At 44.6% G+C, this 21454-nt stretch overlaps 1 protein-coding gene across 22 annotated transcripts in view; it reads left to right on the top strand.

Annotated features, from left to right (window-relative positions):
* PHF14 (PHD finger protein 14) overlaps positions 1-7658 on the top strand; it is a 185388-nt gene extending 177730 nt beyond the window's left edge. For 10 of the 22 annotated variants that reach the window (XR_014792381.1, XR_014792380.1, XR_014792379.1 and 7 more), the window contains one exon: positions 1555-7656. Coding sequence is in view for 14 of the 22 variants with exons in the window: in XM_084858702.1 (XP_084714828.1) it covers positions 1555-1629 (75 nt within the window). In the remaining 8 variants the exon portion in view is untranslated. Of the gene's footprint in view, positions 1-1554 lie in introns of all 22 variants that reach the window. The other 12 variants (XR_014792374.1, XR_014792373.1, XR_014792372.1 and 9 more) reach the window with 3 other exon arrangements.
* The last annotated feature ends 13796 nt before the right edge of the window (positions 7659-21454 follow it).

Here is a 21454-nt window from a genome sequence, read left to right as displayed (position 1 = left end):
GTATATTGACTGATGGAAAATAACAGCCAGAACAAATACTCATTTGATGAAGAATAACAAATAATAGTCCTAATATTCTAACCCAGGGATGGGGAACATCTGGCACATGGGCCAGATTTGGCCTGCCAGGCCAGCCCATTTAGCTTTGGGCAAGACCCCACCCCTAAGCTCCACCCTGAAGGCTAGCAGGGAGAGGAATCCCGCCTGTTATCTCTGATCACCATTGAAGATAACAGTGGGGATTCCCGTAATGTATCACTTGACCTCCCAATTGGGAGAGGGAGCGGTGCACAGATCAGTGACTGATTATCTCCAATCTCCTCCAGCTGGGCTTTGGTCAGAGACTGGATGGTGTCAGGGAGTGTAGCACCACCCTCTAATATTATCCAGCCCATGAAGGGCCAATTGTAGTTCCCCATTGCTGTCCTAACCTAATATAACGGACTCCCCTCTTTAACAGCTATCCTTTCCACCAGGCTTTTATGTCATCTCTCCCTCCCCTTATTCCTCTCCCTAAATCTCCTCTTATTGCTCTCTCAACTGTCTTCCAGTTCTTCTAACTGCCCGCTTCCGCTTCTAACTGAGAAAGAAAGCAAGGATGGATATTTTTTTCAACTTATTCTCTCCATATGTCACTCATTTTAACTCCACCCACTATTTCATCACATACCCCTGTTAATCATTCATCCACTTTCTTCTGTTTCAAAAAGTTTGCAGCTCAGGTGTGTTCTTGGATCCAGTGTTGCTCCTTGATAGGAATGGGACAAGAATTTGAAGCAGGGGATATCAACTACCTGCTCAAATTGTTGAGCCACCTCAGACAGGCCCCCTGCCTCAATTCTGCTTGCACGCTTAGCTCTTCACTAGCTGTTACCTTGTGCTCCTCCCCCCAGAGGAGAAAAAAGTCTCAATTTGGGGAGGGGAATATCAGGTGGCAGAGGGCTCTGATGAAGACAAGGAGGACCTTATGGGGCCTCTCCTTCTGGGAAGTGACACTTCCAGCATCTTCTGCCATCAGGGTTCATGGGATTGAATTACAAGCCCTACGATTTCTGGTGGCAAAATTCTCACCAGCCTAAGAATTAAGAGCTAGTGAAGAGGTCCTATTACAGGTTCCTGGGGAGCTCAGATTGCCACCCACTAGGAAAAGTGCATTCTTCATGGTGGCCCCTCTTTTGTGAAATTCTCTTTCAAGGGAAATCCAACAGATCTGCAACCATCACATCTTTAAAATCGAGAAAAAATCTTCTTACTCTGCTAGGCTTTTCATTATTTTGCACTGTTGGTTTTTGTTGTTTTCTGAATTCCTTTTATGCTGCTTCCTGTTGGTTTTACCAGTTTTATTGCTGATGTTGTTTTATTGATTTTATTGTTTTAACTTTTATTGTACATGGCTGTGGGAACTGCAACATTGAAAAGCAACTTATAACTCTGAAGTAGTAAGACATACAAATAGTTGCTCAGAATGGTATAATGCATGCACAGACAGCAAGGAGACATGCATGTTTCTTCTAAGACCCATAAAACATTTCAATTTTTGTTCTGTTTTTACAGGAGGATGAAAATGAAGCAGAAGGAAAAAATTCATCTCAAGAGTCAAACATGGAACAGAAAAATTCAAAAAAGTAGAAATTACTTTCCTCTTTGAAATAGTTTCAAGTAGTGCCATAGTGATTAATGTGTCTCATTGTAAAAATTACAGAACATTGTCAATAAAAGATACTGGAAATTAAAATGTATGTTGCATTGGGGAATTGTTTAATTGGCTCTTGGTGATAATTACGATTATATGAAAACATGATTTTCAGCACTCAAAAAAACTCTGTTCAATGTATAAAACTTTACAGTTATGGAGAGAAGGGTGACATGATCCTCATTACCGCTAATTTTTGCTATGCAAAGTTGTTGAAATTCTTCATTGCATTATTTAATGTAAAAGGACAAATAACACTCAGAATGTGTCCAATATTCCTTCGCATTGATGCATGGCTGGTTATTGATTTTGATATTTTAATAAATATGGAACTACACAATATACAGTCTTATCTGAAATAAAACTAATAATTCTATAGGGCAACCACATGCTTTGTTTAGAGGGAGGACTTTGCAAAATCTGCATATCTCTTGAGTCATTCGAAATACTTAGCATCTTCTCAGCATGAACCAGCTTCTTCATTGTGGAGGATGTTGCTGCTTCCCTTCCCCCAATTTCACAGTTTACCTAGCATTTATTTGTTTGTTTTGGTTAGAAAATGTCTCATTTGATTTAGTCTTACTACTGTTTATATAAGGAAACAAAATCTACAAAGGACTCTGCTTCTTTGTGTGGCTTTGAGTTTTTAGTAGGGATCTAACTCTCTGTAAATGAATTTTAATTAATTAATCATCAGAGTTTTAGGGTAGACAGACGGCTCCTGCTGTCAAGAGCCAGATAGGGGGAGAGGAGGATGGAGGCGATTTCACTTCCATTTCTCCATTTAAAATACAAAAAGAAGCTAGACAGGCCTCTGAACACATCCAGCTGACTTACGTTTTGATGGGCAGGGAGGGCACTGGAGATGCCATAGGATAATGCACAACCTGGCCTCTCCCCTCCCCACCCACCAGCACACACCCTTTTCTCCCTCTCTGACTTCTCTTACAAGGTTGCAGCTGCAACCTCATAAGAGAAGCTTTCCACTGTGACTGAGGGCATGGGGATCATTACTGAATCTCTTCTGTGTCCATAGCTCCATCTATGGACATGGAGAAGGAAATCTGCAGCATCCTATGGTGCCCCAGTCTTCGTCTAGGGGCCATACTCTCTTAATCTATTTTAATTTGTTGCTTAAATTTCCATATTCATAAAACTTTTTTCATATATATTTGGAAAGAATGTAATATTGATTGGTATCAATCCATCGTCATGGTGTGACATGTCCTTCATGATTCTATCATCATCCCCTGTTGTTTCTCCCCAGCAACTGAAATTTGGAGGTATACTGCCTCTGTACCTGAAGGTTCTATTCCTAATTAAAGCCATTGTTAAGATCATACAAAAATCCACCTGGTACACCATTTTGTTTCAAACCTGCTGTGATATAACACGAGCCAGCCAGATGCTTCTGAGATGCTTCCCCTATCGTGTCCCAGGTGACAGAGAAGAGAGCTCTTCTATTCAGGTTGTGACCCTTCCCATCCTTTTCTGATGATGTACCTAACAGAAGTATGAAATGGTTGCACTCTCCTACCTCCAGACGCCCCTTCTGTTTGGGAATGGTGATTCTTCCAGATGATGCAGGAACCTCCGAAGTGATCTCCCATGGGAGATCTGCCAAGTGATCTCCCACGCTGTCTGCATGCAAATTACAGCTTCCATGCTTCTTTTTGACCCGCCACCTTTTAGGAACACAAGAGAGTTGTGTTCCACTCCCTCTGGCTATTCTTCCATCTTGGAATGGGAGATTATTCAAAGTCCTCTGCAGTAGCCCAGGGGTCTCTAGGCTAATATCTCATTTTCTGGTGGGGTGCACCTGGCTGAGGAAAGGAGAGGTGAGGAGAGCCACAAGGGCTTGCAAGTGAAGGTAATTTAAGTGGAATTTGGATGGCATGCTGAATGATGTAGGGGGAACACTTGATTCAGCAGGGCCCATAATTTAATCAGCCCCAACAAATTTAATCAGTGAATCAACCCTATTAATGTTACGGCCCTGGTTTTTAGCCTGTCTCCTAAACTAAATATAACTTGGTTTATGTCCATAATAATCTACAGTACTACAGTTTGGAACCCAAAAGGGGCATAACCAGTTATCATACATTACAGAAGAATTAATCATTATATTGACCTTTTTTCCCACTGAATCCTGGGTTGGACACTTCGAATATGTCAAATTAACTGAAATTGAAATGCTTCTACAGCAAATGACAAAACTTGCCTAGGCTTTGAAGAATCAGTGTTTGATGAATGGGCAAAAGCCGACCCCAGATATAGTTTTAGAACTGGTTCTTCCTTCATGGAATGATTTCACAAATGTATAGTGCTCTAATCCGAATGTCTTCTTAATCACCCAGAGAGCTTTGGCTATGGGGCAGTATAGAATGTAATAAATAAATAATCCGCTTCATAGCTATGGTTCGACTTGAAGATAAACACAACTATTAATTATCTCCACTTTTCCACTTTTATTCTGATAATGAAAAGGAGAGGTGAAGGGAAGCACTTACGTCTGCTTTTAATAATAACACTGTTGTAGTAATTGTGTTGTGTATACTTGATGTACATAAGACTCAATGGGATTGCACCAATGTAAGTGAACCCTGAGTCACTCCCGTGTGTGTAGCATGGTTGTATTTTAAGTTTTGTCACAAGGCTATATAAAATGTTGAACCTAAAATTAGTTTTGGAGGGGATTAGTACGTAAGAATCCAAGCCATCAGCATTAGACTAGTGCAGAACTGGGGACAGGCCTGAAAAAAATGGGTTCACTTCTGCCCCACATTCTACGCTATGGTGGCAACCTTGATGAAATCTAGGAGTGGGAGAGCTCTCCTTCCTCTACGCGCAGAGGATAGAAGATCTACTTCTATCACAGATGTCAGGACTCAAGGGAGAGGGTTGAGATAATGTATAGGTGTGCACAACACATTACCTTTCTCTCTCTTGGTCACACTTCTGGTGGAAGCCAAGTCAGGACTTTTATATATAAATACAGGGAGCCAGCACAGTGTCATCAGTTTGGAGTCACATACGGAACTTCCCCATTTAACATATAAAGCTGGTTTATACTGAGTCAAACTATTGATTCATCTAGCCAGTTCTAATAGAACTGTCTATTCTTAACAGGCAGCAGCTCTCAAAGCCTCTGGTAGGGGTCTGTCTCCTTCAGCTGGAACCTTTTTATTTATTTATTTATTTATTTATTTATTTATTATTAATTACATTTCTATACCATCCAATACTTGAAGCTCTCTGGGCAGTTCACAGCAATTAAAACCACAAAATGCATCATAAAATACAATATAAAATATAAAAGCTTAAAACTACAGTATAAAGTACAACCACAATAAAACCTAGCAGCAATGCAGAGATTTAGAATATAATAATAGATTTAAAACAACAGACCTAAAAGACTAAAATGCCTGGGAAAATAAAAAGGTCTTCATGTGGCACCAGAAAGAGCACAATGTAGATGCCAGGCGAGCCTCTCTGGGGAGTTCATTCCACACCCGGAATGCTACAGCTGAAAAAGCCCGTTTCTTGGTATCCACCCACCTTGCTTCCTTTGGCAGGAGCTCCTGGAGAAGGACAGCTGAAGATGATCTTAGGGTCTGGGCAGGTACATATGGGAGGAGACAACCATGCAATATGTGCTCTAACCACTGGCTCCTCACCCTGCAATTCTTGATAATTGCATATACAGTGCCTTAAGTATTCACATAAGTATTCACACACACCCTTTGACTTTTCCACATTTGGTTGCATTAAAACCTGGAATTAAAATGGATTTAATTGTCATTTTTACTATTTGATTTACACAACATACTTAACTCCTTGAAGGTGCAAAATATTTTTATTGTGGCACAAAAGTTAATTAAACAAAAACAAACTGGCATTTGTTGGTTGCATAAAGATTTACCCTCCTGAGTCAATACTTGGTAGAACAACCTTTGGCAGCGATTACAGCTGTGAATCTTTTGAGGTAAATCTCTACCAGTTTTGAGTATCTGGATCCTGCAATTTTTGCCTGTTCTTCTTGGCAAAATTGCTCGAGCTCTGTCAGGTTGGATGAGGACTATTGGTGAACAGCAATTTTCAAGTCTTGCACAGATTCTCAATCGGATTGCAGTCTGGGCTTTGACTGGGCCATTCTAAGACATTTGGTTCTTGTTTTTAAACCACTCCAGTGTCACTTTGGCTGTGTCTTCAGGGTCATTGTCCTGCTGGAAGGTGAAGCTCTGTCCCAGTCCCAGGTCCCTTGCAGACTGAAACAGGTTTTCCTCTAGAATTGCCCTGTATTTGTCTCTATCCACCTTGTCCTCAATCCTGACCAGTTTCCCAGTCCCTGCCAATGAAAAGCATCCCCACAACATGATGCTGCCACCACCATGCTTCACTGTGGGGATGGTGTTCTCAGGGTGATGAGCACTGTTGGCTTTGCGCCACACATAGCATTTTGTGGTAAGGCCAAAAAGTTCAGTTTTGGTCTCATCAGACCAGAGAATGTTTTCCCACATGTTTGCTGTGTCTCCCACATGCCTTTTAGCAAAATCCAAATGGGATTTGATATGGTTTTTTTCAGCAATGGCTTTCTTCTTGCCACTCTTCCATAAAGCCCAGCTTTGTGGAGTGTCCGGGTGATAATTGTCCCACGGACAATTTCTCCCATCTCAGCTGTGGATGTCTCCAGCTCCATCAGAGTTACCATTGGCCTCTTGGTGGCTTCTCTAACTAATGCCGTCCTTACCAGGTCACTGAGTTTTGGTGGATGGCCTTCTCTAGGCAGACTTGTGGTTGTGCCATATTCTTTCCATTTTGTAATAATGAATTCAATGGTGCTCTGAGGGCTGTTTATAGTTGTGTGGGGTATAACCCAACCCTGATTGGTGCTTCTCCAGAATTTTATCCTGGACTTGTTTTGATAACTCCTTCATCTTCATGATGGTGTTTGTTTAGATATGCCCTCCAGCAAACTCTGGGGCCTTCCAGAAACAGGTGTATTTCATCTGAGATCATGTGACACTTGAATTGTACACAAGTGGACTCCATTCAACTAATTATGTGACTTCTGAAGGCAGTTGGTTGCACCAGAGCTTATTTAGGGGTGTTACAGCAAAGGGGAAAACACAAGAATGGCCAACAGATTGGAAAAGATCAACTTATATCCCCATACCAAAAAAGGGAAGCACCAAAGAATGTTCAAACTATCGAACAGTGGCACTTATTTCACATGCCAGTAAGGTAGTGCTCAAGATCTTGCAAGGTAGACTCCAGCAATTCTTGGAATGAGAATTGCCAGATGTACAAGCTGGGTTTAGAAAAGGCAGAGGAACTAGAGACCAAATTGCCAATATCCGCTGGATAATGGAGAAAGCCAGGGAGTTTCAGAAAAACATCTCTTTCTGTTTTATTGACTATTCTAAAGCCTTTGACTGTGTGGAACATAACAAATTGTGGCAAGTTCTTGGTGGTATGGGGATACTAAGTCATCTTGTCTGCCTCCTGAGGAATCTGTATAATGACCAAGTAGCAACGGTAAGAGCAGACCACGGAACAATGGACTGGTTTAAGATTGGGAAAGGAGTACGGCAGGGTTGTATACTCTCACCCTACCTATTCAACCTGTATGCAGAACACATCATATGACGTGCTGGGCTTGATGAAGCCAAGCCTGGAGTTAAAATCGCTGGAAGAAACATTAACAATCTCAGATATGCAGATGATACCACTTTGATGGCTGAAAGCGAGGAGGAGCTGAGGAACCTCATGATGAAGGTGAAAGAAAAAAGTGCAAAAGCTGGGTTGCAGTTAAACCTCAAAAAAACTAAGATTATGGCAACCAGCTTGATTGATAACTGGCAAATATAGGGAGAAAACGTAGAGGCAGTGACAGACTTTGTCTTTCTAGGCGCAAAGATTACTGCAGATGCTGACTGCAGCCAGGAAATCAGAAGACGTTTACTTCTTGGGAGGACAGCAATGACAAAGCTTGATAAAATAGTTAAGAGCAGAGACATCACACTGACAACAAAGGTCCGCATAGTTAAAGCAGTGGTATTCCCCATAGTAACCTATGGCTGTGAGAGCTGGACCATATGGAAGGCTGAGCGAAGGAAGAGAGATGCTTTTGAACTGTGGTGCTGGAGGAAAATTCTGAGAGTGCCTTGGACTGCAAGAAGATCAAACCAGTCCATACTCCAGGAAATAAAGCCAGACTGCTCACTTGAGGGAATGATATGAAAGGCAAAACTGAAGTACTTTGGCCACATAATGAGAAGACAGGATACCCTGGAGAAGATGCTGATGCTAGGGAAAGTGGAAGGCAAAAGGAAGAGGGGCCAACCAAGGGCAAGATGGATGGATGATATTCTGAAGGTGACAGACTCGACCTTGGGGGAGCTGGGGGTGGCGATGGCCAACAGGAAGCTCTGGCGTGGGCTGGTCCATGAAGTCACGAAGAGTCAGAAGTGACTGACCGAATAAACAACAACAACAGCAAAGGGGGTGAATACTTATGCAATCCAAACTTTTCAGTTTTTTATTCGTAAATCATTTTGTAAAATATGTAGATTTTTCCCCACTTCAACATTATGGAGTATTTTGTGTAAATCAATGACAAGAAAACCTAAGTAAATCCATTTTAATTCCAGGTTGTAATACAACAAAATGTGGTAAAGTCAGAGCAGGTGAATACTCATGTAAGGCACCGTAGCTCCCATTTTACTAGATTCTTCAAATTAGCTTCCTAGCGACCAACCAGTAAACATTATGTGAATTACATGCAGAGTACATCATGAGAAACGCCGGATTGGATGAATCACAGGTCGGAATTAAGATTGCCGGGAGAATTATCAACAACCTCCGATATGCAGACGATACCACCCTAATGGCAGAAAGTGAAGAGGATCTAAAGAGCCTCTTGTTGAGGGTGAAAGAGGAGAGTGCAAAAGCTGGTCTGAAACTCAACATTAAAAAAACTAAGATCATGGCATCTGGCCCTATCACTTCCTGGCATATAGAAGGGGAAGAAATGGAAGCAGTGACAGATTTTACTTTCTTGGGCCCAAGATCACTGCAGACGGTGACTGTAGCCATGAAATTAAAAGACGCTTGCTCCTTGGGAGGAAAGCTATGGCAAACCTAGACAGCATAGTAAAAAGCAGAGACATCACCTTGCCAACAAAGGTCCATCTAATCAAAGCTATGGTTTTCCCAGTAGTAATGTATGGGTGTGAGAGCTGGACTATAAGGAAGGCTGAGCGCCGAAGAATCGATGCTTTCGAACTGTGGTGCTGGAGAAGACTCTTACAAGTCCCCTGGACTGCAAGGAGGTCAAATCAGTCAATCCTAAAGGAAATCAACCCTGAGTGCTCATTGGAAGGACAGATACTGAAGCTGAAGCTCAAATATTTTGGCCACCTAATGCGAAGAGAAAACTCTCTGGAAAAGACCCTGATGCTGGGAAAGACTGAAGGCAAAAGGAGAAGGGGATGGCAGAGGATGAGATGGCTAGATAGCATCACCGATGCAATGAATATGAACTTGAGCACGCTCCGGGAGAGAGCGCAGGACAGGAAGGCCTGGCGTGCTATGGTCCATGGGATCACGAAGAGTCGGACACGACTGAACGACTGAACAACAACAACAACCCAGGAGTATACAACTAGAGCCTATAACTGTGAATAACACCAATATGCAGGGTTATCTTCCCTCTAGCTGGTGTAGCTAATTTCCCCCATTGCTTTAAAATGCAACACAGGCCTGCTGGCAAAACCACCAGCCTGCACCTTCTGCTCTGGCTAGCACGAGATAGCAGGGCTTGGGATGTGGTGGTAGGTTTGCCACTCCACTCTACCTTCGCCCCATTTAAGATTGTTCTCTTAGGCCACAATCCTATGCATGTTTAGACAGAAAAAGTCCTACAACTCCCAGCCAACATAGCTGGCTGAGGAATGCTGAGAGTTGTAGGATTTGGATTTTTCTGTCTAAACATGTATAGGATTGCGCCCTTAATCTCTAACTGTATTCTGTTGACCCATTGGAGGGCAGTCTATACTGTTAGATCATATAACAATTCAAGTGCATAGGTGCTAGATTACATTTTTGTCCCTTAAATGCTAATCTGTAATATGTCTAACACTTTGTTGCTCCGTTCAAAATATTTAGCATGTTTGGTATTAATTAATGTATACTGCCTGGGCATGGCTTTTAGTATTTTTTGATACCTGAAAAAGTCCTTGGAGTAACATTGCTTTAGGATTCCAGACATTAACATCAACATGGAATTGATATATTGGTGTTGCTAATTATAGTGCGTTTATTATACTTTTTTAAAAAACAGAGAAACAGAACACTTGCATCAATATTTTCCACAGGCAAATTTGTGTTTATTCACAAATTGTTTTGGAAGACCAGTCACCCGAGAGAGAAGGGAAGATCTGAATTGTTTATTGTGACTTCTGTCTTTATTTTGGCCCTGCCAAAATCCTATACTTTGCTTTACTTAGCTTTCACATCAGGCTGAAGGAGACTTAACTCTCTCTGACACTAGCCTGAATAGGTTTCATGCTATGAAAAGTGAAGGTTGATTAGTATCTGACTCCATTTCACATGACCTAAAGAAAACAAGTTTTACATACCAATGAGTAAGCAAGTTCTGTTACCTATCTGAATAGCTCTGCTGTGCCATCATCGTAGGTAATAAATATTTCCCTATGGTGAGTTCAGTGTGGGTTCTACAGTGATGTTCTCTGGGAAATAAAGCAAAATGCTAAAGGCAACAGCATGAAAGTGCATGCAACTATGGCATAATTCTGATTTGTTTTAGAACGATTAATTTCCTTGTTACAAAGCCAAGTATGAACAACCCTTTAAAACCACTGAACCATAAAAGCCATTTCCTTAAGGGTTTCAAATTTGGGAACAGACTCATGAAATTTATAGCTTTGATGAGATATTCCTTGCCTGCAGTCAAAATGAGAGCCAGATCATTGGTTTCTCAGCACGACACCTATGTATTCTTGTGTGCAGTAGATATCATTAGCCTCATAATAACACAGCTATCACCACATAATGTCTGAAAAGGTTCATGTTTGATACTTAGTTTAAAACTCCTATTTACACCTCCAGAATACTAAGCTGGATTTTTAAGAAAATGGCATATAGTACCATGTATAACAGGCTATGCTTTGGCTAAGGCTACAATAGGTTTAAAGCCTAATCTAGTTTTGCCTTGTTTTGTCTCATCACAGTCTTTTCACAACATTACTGTAGTAAATATGCAATTAATCAATGAAGAGGGCACTTTGAATACATCACTTCTTTTTTCAGCACTGTGTGTGCATCATCTTTTGGGGTGATGCACAATTCACAATGGCAGTGGAGTACATTATTCAAATACTGGAAAAAATGGGAAAAGTGCAGAAAAGGGCAACTAAAATGATCAAGGGGCTGGAGCATCTCCCCTATGAGAGAAGCTTACAACAGCTGGGATTGTTTAGCTTGGGAAAAGGGAGGGTAAGGGGAGACATGATAAAGGTGTACAAAATTATGCATGGTGTGGAGAATGTGGATAGGGAGACATTTTCTCCCTCTCTCAAAATACTAGAACTTGAGGTCACCCTGTGAAGCTGATTGGTGGGAGATCCAGTACAGATAAAAGGAAGTATTTCTTCACACAGTGCATAGTTAAACTATAGAATTCACCACCACAGGATGTGGTGATGGCCACCAATTTGGATGGCTTTAAAAGGGGACTGGACAAATTGATGGAGGAGAGGGCTATCAATTGCTACTAGTCTTGATGGCTGTGTGCTGCCTCCAGTACCAGAGGCAGTGAGCCTGTGTATACCAGTTGCTGGGGAACATGGGTGGGAGGGTGCTGTTGCGCCCATGTCCTGCCTGTGGGTTCCTGGTTGACAGCCATTGGCCACTGTGTGAACAGAATGCTGAACTAGATGGGCCCTTGGTCTGATCCAGCATGGCTCTTCCTATGTTCTTATATTCAAATCATTATGGCTTCATATCATTTTAAGTATATTTGTTGTTGTTGATAGCACTATGGTGGCTGATTAAAGATGGACATATGAAGATAAAGAGTATCTCTTTTTCCCCCTTCATATAAGTTTATGTAATGGTTTTTAGCTGCTTGTTTGTATGGGATTATGTCAGTCCAAAATGTGTTGCTCAGTGTTCTGTAGTGTAAACTAGAGAAACCTGCTGCTGCTTGTTAGCGAATCCTTTTCTGACCTTTCTCCAGCACCAACTTGGACACAAACTGAGTTCAGTTCTCACTTGTTTGCTGATGGGGCATTGAAAGAGCAGTAAAATCGCCTCCCCCAACAAACTGTTGGCAGTGGGAGTTTGGATGAAATAATTAGTTGCTTCCCACTTAGCCACATTCAGTTTTTCATTACTTGGCCCATGGGGCTGTGTGTGTGCCTTCTGAACACACATGAAGACTGGGATCTTGGGATTTCTTTCTGATACTATATCTAACCAAATTATACAAGTCCACAGGAACAATTGCACTCATGCAGTATGCTGCTGCTTATCATTGCTAATATTAGTGCCCATTGTCAAGTAACTGAAACTCACACATTTGAATGACATACACTGACATTTGATTAAGTGCCATAAGTAATTTTCCATCCCTGTATACTGAAACTGCTCCATTAGTTAGCCTAATGGAGCAGTGTAAGAATAATCTAGCTTCCTAGTAAAGAAATATTAGTTTTAATTTATTATTATTTCATTTCTATACTGCCCAATATCCAAAGCTCTCTGGGTGGTTCATAAAAATTTAAAACCCTAAAATGCAACATGATTATAATATCAAACCTTTAAAAGGTTAAAACAAAATAAAACCAGAGTAAAACAGCATCAGGGAAAGATCTAAAATGCAACAACACACATTTAAAAACAAACTGAAGAACCAATTCAGTTTTATTTCCTGGGGAAATAAAAAGGTATTCACCTGGCACCAAAAAGACCATAATGTAGGTACCAGGTGAGCCTCTCTGGGGAGGGCATTCCACAAATGGGGTGCCACCACAGAAAAGGCCCTCTCCTCAGTAGCCTTGTTCCTCACTTCATTTGGCAGGGGCTCTTGGAAGTGGACCCCTGAAGACAATCCTAGGGTCTGGGCAGGTATATATGGGAGGAGACGATGCACTCCTGTATTTGCTTTATTCATATGGGCACTGCTCTACTGCCAGAAAATACTGTAATTTAAAATACATATTTATAATGTGTTGAGCTAGTTGCTTTTCCCACATTTAAATATAATACTTAATAAAGTAGTTTGGATTTTAATTTTTTTTCAATTAATCATTCATTCTGATGTTTAATGGACTCCCGGGATACATCATGGAGCTGGTCACATCGCAGGGGGTTCAAAAATAGTATATCTTCCAATGTATTTCAAAAGAAAATCAATATTCTTCTGATTTTTAAATAGCATGAACAAGGAAGGGCATGGGAATAAACTCAGTCAATTCCATGAAATCAGCTGGTATTCCCCTCCCCACCAAAATTCAGGTGTTAACTTCGTGGAGGATAAGGCTATCAATGGCTACTAGTCATAGGCTGTTGTATAGGTAAAAGGAATGACTGCAGAATCAGCAGGCCTCAAGCACAGCTGTTCTTTAATTCAGCACACACTGAAGTGACAACTTAGTAGAAGCTCTACCCACTGTTGCTACTCCCAGCTCTACAGGAGCTGCCAAGGTTCAAAAGAATTACTAAGTCACAGTACCCCCACCCCCACCCCAGATACATAACGTAGGCTGTGTTCAGACTTTCATCGGGGAAAAGAAGCCACGGTAGCTTCTTTTCCCTACCCAATGTGTACCATTTGTGCAATTAGTTACCCTAGGGAAATCACCATGTTGTCGGGATGGGTTCCAAACCACCATGCAACCCATTCCTTCTTGTAGGGGTGGTTGGGAAGCCACTCCTGCCATGCACCTCACTGGGTTTGGACAACATGGCAACCCACTCTGTGGGAAGGGTAATTAGGGAAATGGGAGGCACTTGTGGGGTGGAGAAAAGAAGCCACAGTGGATGCTTTTCCTTTTCTGATCATCTGAACCCAGGCACTATGACTACATCCAGTATCAGAGGCAGTATGCCTAGGTATACCAGTTGCTGGGAAGCACGAGCAGGATGATGCTATTGTACTCATGTCATACAGTTTCCCCACAGGCAGCTGGTTGGCCACCGTGGGAACAGAATACTGGACTAGATAGACCTTAGGTCTGATCCAGCATGGCTGTTATGCTTGACTGTTTTGCACCCTCGAACATCCACCATCCCAAATGTTGAATCTCAAAGTTCCGTATAGCGAACAAGCCCCTTCCTATTCGATGTAATATGCCAGGAGGGTCAAGGATCAAGCAAGTGGTCAGTAGAATCTGACCAAGCAATTTGCCCACATCTTCGGACCTCAAGAACTGAAACACATCCAACACAACTGGACCACTAGTTTTCTGGACTAGGTGTGTGCAAAACACCCCGTTCCAGCCGGCAGTCCGCAGTGGGGGAGGAGGCGATCCGTCCCTCCCCCCTGGAATCCTCACTGGCTGACTCCGCTCTGCAGCCTTGCCGTGGAGCCGCCGGCCGCAGCCGGACTTCCGGCCGCTGCCGGGCTGCAGCCACAAATGCCAGCCGCCATTTGCATCCCTGCCAAGCTGTGATAGGCTACATAAGTATCTACGTAGCCTATCACGGCAAAAGGCAGGGATGCAAATGGTGGCCGCTACGCCATCTGCGTCCGTGCCTTTTGCTGTGATAGGCTACGTAGATACTTACATAGCCTATCATGGCTTGGCAGGGACACAAATGGCAGCCAGCATAGTGGCCGCCATTTGCGGCCGCAGCCCGGCAGCTGCCAGAAGACGACCCGGAGCCACCACCGGAGCCGCTGCCACCGCCAGAGCCGCCGCCGCTGCCAGGTAGGTCCGTTCCAGGGGGGATTTCGGGGGGTAGCGTGGGGGTAGTCCGTTCCGCCACGGACTCATTGGAGTCCATGGCGGAATTCTCCAACATCCTTATTCTGGACACCTCCACTACTGGAATTGCTCTAATGAGTCTAAGTCATAACAGATTTGAGTGACTTTATCTACAACAGGGGTGGGGAACCTGTGGTCCTTAGAGTGCCACACCCCCTGCCCCCACCCCCTTTCCCCAACCACCACTCCTTTGGTGGTCTCCTGGCCTTTGCACAGGTTTTTCCCATTCTAAAAGGATGAAATGCCTCTCCTCAGGCTTAGTGACAGGAAAAACTTTAAGCTAAAATATGCTGTTAGTTTTAGAATTTTCGTCCTGCCCCTTCAGTTACCTTCAGTTCCACCCACCACTGGAATGTGCCCCCATCCTCCCAGAATGTGCCTCCACCCTCCCAGAGTTTTTCCAAAATGGAATTCAGCCCTTGGACTGAAACATTCAGCACCTCTGATCTACAAAGCATCTTGCAAACTTGTCATACAGTGTCGGCCCATTTGCTTTATTGCCCTCAACTCAGATGTACACCAAGGAGGTGCATGGGATCTGCAAAGAGGGGGAGGTTGTGCACACCACCACCCGTAACATCTCTGTGTTCTACAGAGTGAACAGGCTATCAACAGGAGTGCCACCCACACCAACAGGAATATCTCCCAGAATCTTCTGAAATCCATCAGACCCCATTAGCCTCTGGGGCAGACCTTTTAAATAGCCCCCCACCCCACCCTTTGCATAGGGGAAAAGCTGCTGAATGGCTAAATCTCAGCAGGAAATTATCTGACCTGACAAGGGCATAGTTGTTAAATTACCATCCTTCCACCCAACTGAGAAGATCACATACAGAATGTGTCCTGCACCATGGATTGGGCCAATGACATGGAGCCCAAGGTTGTCATAGTGGCCATGAAGTCCTGAGCCACCTTGGATCCAGTGGCCTTGGCATGTAAGTTGAGATCTCTCAAAAAAAAATCTGGGATTCCTCAACACCAAATCCAAGATTGCCTCTGTCACCTCAGGCAGGGAGAGTAATGGGCAGCAGCAGAGTAGGTGATGCACTAAAAGAATCCCTAGTCTGGCCAAAGTGTTCAACACAAGATACAAACACTCACTTGGAACTCAGATGGACAAGAAGCCTGGAGAGGGAGATAGAATTTCTATAGACTACAGCAGCGGCACCCCACCCTCAAGTCTATGTTGGTGTTGCACCAAGGAGGACACAGGTGGGAGAGGCTAGTTCCTCCCTGTTCTCTCACCCAGGTCTCGGTTATGCGTACGAGGTTGCCTGCCCCCTTATTCATATTTAAATCATAGATGAGAGATATTTTATTTTGGACCAACCTGGCATTCAGCATCCGTGCCAACAGACCAAAGGGCAAGCTGTTAAGCCAAATAGGAACCTCTATGTTGGGGAAAGAACCAGAAGAGAGAAGAGGTGTCAGATGTCTAATTGCTCTTCTGTTCAACTGAAGAAGAAGAAAAGTGTGTCTGTTTTGAAAGAGTTGCCAGAACAGGCAAGTCAGCCTTTGTGGGAAGTGTCTGGAAATGGAAGGAAGGACGCTTTAGGACTGTTTTGTTTGGAGGTTTTATGCTCAGATTTATGCCAAGAGCAGCCAAAGATCTCTAAGAAGTAGAACGTTACCAGTCCTTGGGTGCTGCAAAGGGCTTTGGTAAAGCAGCCAGGCATTCATAAATGAAGTGAGGGCAGGGGACAACAAACCAACATTAGGCAAAGCAAACCACAGGTTGTTTGAATGTTCGTAAGCCAGATCTTGGTTTGCTCAACAAACCACGATTAAAACAAACTATGGCTTGATGTTACTTCTGAACATGGGTGTTGGCGAGTCCATTGGAAGAGGCACATCAAATCCCCCTTGTTCCATTGCTTCCAAAGATCACATGACCACAAACTCTTGCTGAGACTTAAAATTTATTACACAAAAGGTGTCAAGTTACATCACTGGCAGTCCTCACAAAACAAAATATATGCTGCCAAGCCAGGGAACTGCTATAGCGAAGTTCCTCCCAGCAAAGTCACTCTAAAGCCGTGCATTTTGGCTTGTAGGCAGATAAGCTCCTCCATTCTCATTGTCTTCCAAGGCTGTTGGGGAAAGTAGCTCTGAAGACAGGAGTTCTTTTGCCTTGCCCTCTCCCTGGAGTTGTTCCTCAAGACAGGATTTTCTAAACACACTCTCACACCTCCACTGAGGCCCCAGATAAGCAGTTCCCCCAGGATAAGGGCTGGGAATGCCTATGCCTTCCACCCCATAGTTTACCCAGTCTGGAGCTTAGCTGGCTCTTCTGCTAAATCTCCCATCACCTGCAGCCTTGGGCTCCATTTCTTCCTGCCAGGTCAGTGCCTGGTTCTCCACCCCTCTGTTTTTTCCATCTCTACAGCCCCTGCTGACACTTATTCCTCTTCTCAATGCACTAACAGCTGCAGGAATTAGGCTAGGAGTTGAAACGCTTTTTTCATCTGGTCTTTGTCCCCACCCTCGGCTTGCCTGCAGTCCTTGTCCTCCACGTGGTTTTGCTTTCTCTCCCTTCTCCAAATCCTCGGTGTCTTGCTGGCCTTCACTCAACATTTATCACTGACTTGCTTCCTCCATCATCTCTCTGAGAATCTCTACACCAGCCTAAAATCCTGCATTTAAAATGGGGCTTTCTGCTTCTGTTTTAAATGCAGGATGACAATGACTCCCTTTTTCACCCGCTTCCTTCTTCTCTTCCCCTTCCCCTTCTCCCCGTATCTGAATCTTCCATTATCTTTCATTGATCTCGCTCCTCTTCTTGCCATTTTTCCTCTTTTCACGGGGGGGGGGGGGAACTCAAGCGGAACACAATGGGTTAATTTGAAAGTTCATTACCTGCAATCTATTTAGAAACGGAACAAGGGCATTTCGTGCAGATGACACCCTGGAGGTTCACTGCATCATCTAAAGAGCCTACAAACGTCCGTGATTGAGCCATCTCAATAGCAGGATAAAAGCTCCATGTGAGGGAGCTCTCTGTCCTCCCCCTCATTAAGTATAATCTCCTGGTGCAGCCCCCCTCCCCGACTCTGGCCAGCTGAGCAGAGTCTCCCTGCTACTTCCAGCACATGCTGCATAGTAGCAACAACTGCTTGCCTGGCCTCCCCCACTTGCTTCTACTCCTAAACAACCTTTCAGCTGTTGCCCTTGCTGCTTTGGCTGAGAGGTGAGTGCCTTGAGAGTGAAACAGCTGCAATGGGGTCTCCTCAGGCAGGGCATGTCTGGCCAATCCCCATTGAGTCATCACAGTGGGTATTAACTGCAAAAGGCCTCTCTAATAAGACAATTTTTTTCAGACGGTTTGAAAGAGCTAGTCTGATATACCTGGGCCATAGTTTAGGGGCTACTTTTTATTTTATGTATGTATGTATGTATGTATTTATTTATTTTAAAATATTTATATACCACTTCTTCTCATTTAAGAATTCCCAAAGCCATTTACAACAAATGATAAACAATGCATTGTTATAAAAGCACAACATTAGTACAAGTTAAAGGCTGGGAAAACTCAGGGTAAACAAACAAGCCTTTAATAACCATCAAAAGCACATGGTTGTTGTTGCTTGATGTATCACAAAGGAGAGAGCATCCCAGAGGGTGGGCACCTCCACAGAGAAAGCCTGTGGCCATGTTGCTGCCAGATGGGACCCTGCAGGATGTGGCATGGATAACAAGACCTTCCCTGAAGACAGTAGTAGTCTAATGGGTCTACAGAGGGACACCCACTGCACACCCACTAGTTTTATATCTTCGTTTTTTCTCACTCTCGTCCTGAAGAATAGGGCCATACCACTTTGGAGTCTTTGGACTACAAAGTCCAAAGAGTTTGTTTTCCTGACCTGAGCTGTCCTGCTGACCTCTTATCTATTAGGCTTCCTCATAGTGTTTTATCTCATTATGAACCAATAGTATTTAATTTGTGGGGGTGGGGGAGAGATGTTGGCAATGATCTCTTCTCATTGATCCCAAATGTGGCAGTAGCTGGTCAGCAGTAAGGGAAAGAGCTGGCATACGTTCGAGTCAAAGCACCCTTCTGTATTTGTTAGCTTTTATAGGTTCTGGGGGTTAAAAGTGGCATCGAATACTGACTTCAATGCTGCCAAAGACCTCTATGCCCTGAGGAAAGACAGAAGAGGAGAAACCCAGGCTGAGAAGCAGATGCCATCAGCTTCTGAAAGGACTGTCAACAGCCTGAGAGAACCATTGGGGACAGCCCCTCCTCCACCTTCCCTGGGGCTACTTAAGACCCATGCGCCCTGAGAGAAGGCAGAAGAGGAGAAGCCCAGCCAGGGAGCTTGTGCCATCAGCTCCGAAAGAACTTCTTTAATCAGCCTGAGAGAACTATGTTCTGATGTGTATTTGCTGGACTGGTGAGAGGAAAGAACTGAGGGGAGAGGATTGTCCACCGTTTACAGCTGGCTGGTTGCTTGCTGCCTGTAACCCCCCCCCCCCAATCTCCCAGTATCCTTCCTTGCGTGGGCCTGCGCTGATTGCAGATTGAGTGGGAACATCTGCCGAAGTTTTCTCCAGCCAACTGGAGGAGAGTGCTATCTCTGAGCCTTGAGATCTCCAGGCACCGTGGAGACTTAATCTGCCCTGCTATGAGGTGGTGGGCCTCCACCAAAGGGGACAACACCAAAGGGGGTGTGCCTCTTTGGTTTGCCCCTTCGGTTTGCCACGAGGGCGAGGGTGCCTTCCATCTTCTCTTCCTTTTGGAATACTTACATCCTGGTCATCTATTGATTGCCTGTACTGTGTGAAATGATGTGTGTGAAGTGAGGTGTCCCTGAGTGAGAGCAGGGACCCTCTGCCAACAGCAGGTCTTCTTATGTTATTGTTGCCCACCCTGGGTGAGAGACAGGGGATAGAGGCTTCATATCCCACAACTACTTCTCTGCCCAGGGTGGGAGCCTGTGGGAGCTTGAAGTGGGGCTTACCCTGGGTGAGAGCCAGCGGGTGCAGGGGAGAACTGCTTTGCCACCTTCCAGGTGGGATAGAATGAGCATGAACCAATGGAAGACGGTTACATGGCTAGGAAATAGCACTTTAGTTGTTCTCTGCTTTATTTGGTTGGGTAACAAGCCTGATGTCCTAACTGTAACCAGTGGCTGGTTACAACCTTAATTACAAACTGTGACTGTATTAGTTTGGTTGGGAGTGATTGTTGGATGAGTGGAGTGTATGAGTTGACTGGCTGATTGTATATTTGAATGGTGGGGGCTGCGGAGAGTGTGTGGGTATTTTACGGTGGTAAGGATGTGCCTAGGAGACTCTAATGTGGGGACCTATGGAGGAGGCACCACTATTCCAGTGACTTGGGGCAGAAGGAGATACGGTAGGAGGATGGGGTTGGGACATCAAAGTAGAATGGGCCACAGGTGTTTATACATTGTTCCCCTTCTACCCCCCTCTTCTAGCTATCATGTAGCTGGTAGCTCTTCCACTGTGCCCTCCTGTCTTGCGGTGTTGCTATTTAATGCCAGATCGGTCTGCAACAAGACCGCACTCATTCACAATTTAATTGTGGATGAGAGGGCCGACCTGGCATGTATCACTGAAACTTGGGTGGGTGAGCTGGGTGGAGTCAACCTGACTCAGCTCTGCCCGCCTAGGTACTCAGTGCAGCACCAACATAGGTTGGAGGGCCGGGGCAGGGGGAGTTGCCATGGTTCATAGAACTTCTATCTCTATCACCAGGAGACCACTCCACCTTGGAGCAGGCCTTGAGGGGTTGCACCTGGTGTTGGGCCATAGAGACAGATTGGGGATGCTGCTGGTGTACCACCCACCCTGCTGCCCAGCATCCTCCCTGACTGAGCTGGTGGAGGCAGTTACAAGTGTGGTGTTGGAGGAACCCAGGACGGTGGTTCTGGGTGACTTCAACTTCCATGCTGAGGCTGTCTCCGGAGTTCCAGCTCAGGACTTCATGGCCTCCATGACAATCATGGGGCTGTCTCAGTATGTCATCGGCCCAAGACGTGAAGCAGGACACACCCTTGATTTGGTTTTTGCTCCAAGTTGTGAGATGGGTAGTCTGAAGATTGGGGGGCTCCAAGTAACCCCATTGTCATGGTCAGACCATTTCCTGGTGAGATTTGAACTTACGGAATTACTCTCCTCCCGCGGGGGTGGGGGGCCTATTCAGATGGTCCGCCGTAGGAGACTGATGGAATCCAATGGATTTCTGAATGCTCTTAGGGATTTTCCAGTGGAGAGAGCTGGTGATCCAGCCGAGACCCTAGCCTCACTGTGGAACAGTGAGATGCGGAGGGCCATCGACATGATCGCACCTGAGTGCCCTCTCCGGCACTGTGGAGCCCGTTCTGCTCCCTGGTATACTGGGGAGCTGCGGTCAATGAAACAAGCTGGACGTCGGCTGGAGTGCAAATGGCGCAAGACTCGAAGTGAAGACGACCGAGCACGCTCTAGAGTGCATAATCGTGCCTATTGCGTGGCAGTGTGGGCAGCAAAGAAGGTTTATTTTGCTGCCTCCATTGCGTCCTCAAGTAGCCGTCCAGCGGAGCTCTTCCGAGTGGTCCAGCGGTTGTTAACATCTTCCCCAGTAAATGGGACCCTGGCCCCGTCAAGGACCCACTGTGACCTTTTTGCATCGCACTTTGAGGACAAAATCGCTTGTCTCCGCAGTGACCTTGATGCTGTCGTTAGTGCAGTACCAGTCGAGGTGTCTGATGCCACCATCTGCCCGATTTTGTGGGATCAGTTCCAG

Source organism: Heloderma suspectum, chromosome 5, assembly GCF_057233095.1.
Source record: "Heloderma suspectum isolate Gila_16-S chromosome 5, 16-S_ref, whole genome shotgun sequence".
In the NCBI taxonomy this organism is placed as follows: domain Eukaryota; kingdom Metazoa; phylum Chordata; class Lepidosauria; order Squamata; family Helodermatidae; genus Heloderma; species Heloderma suspectum.
The sequence above is the reverse complement of the archived record's forward strand: the minus strand, read 5'-3'. Positions and strand labels throughout refer to the sequence as shown.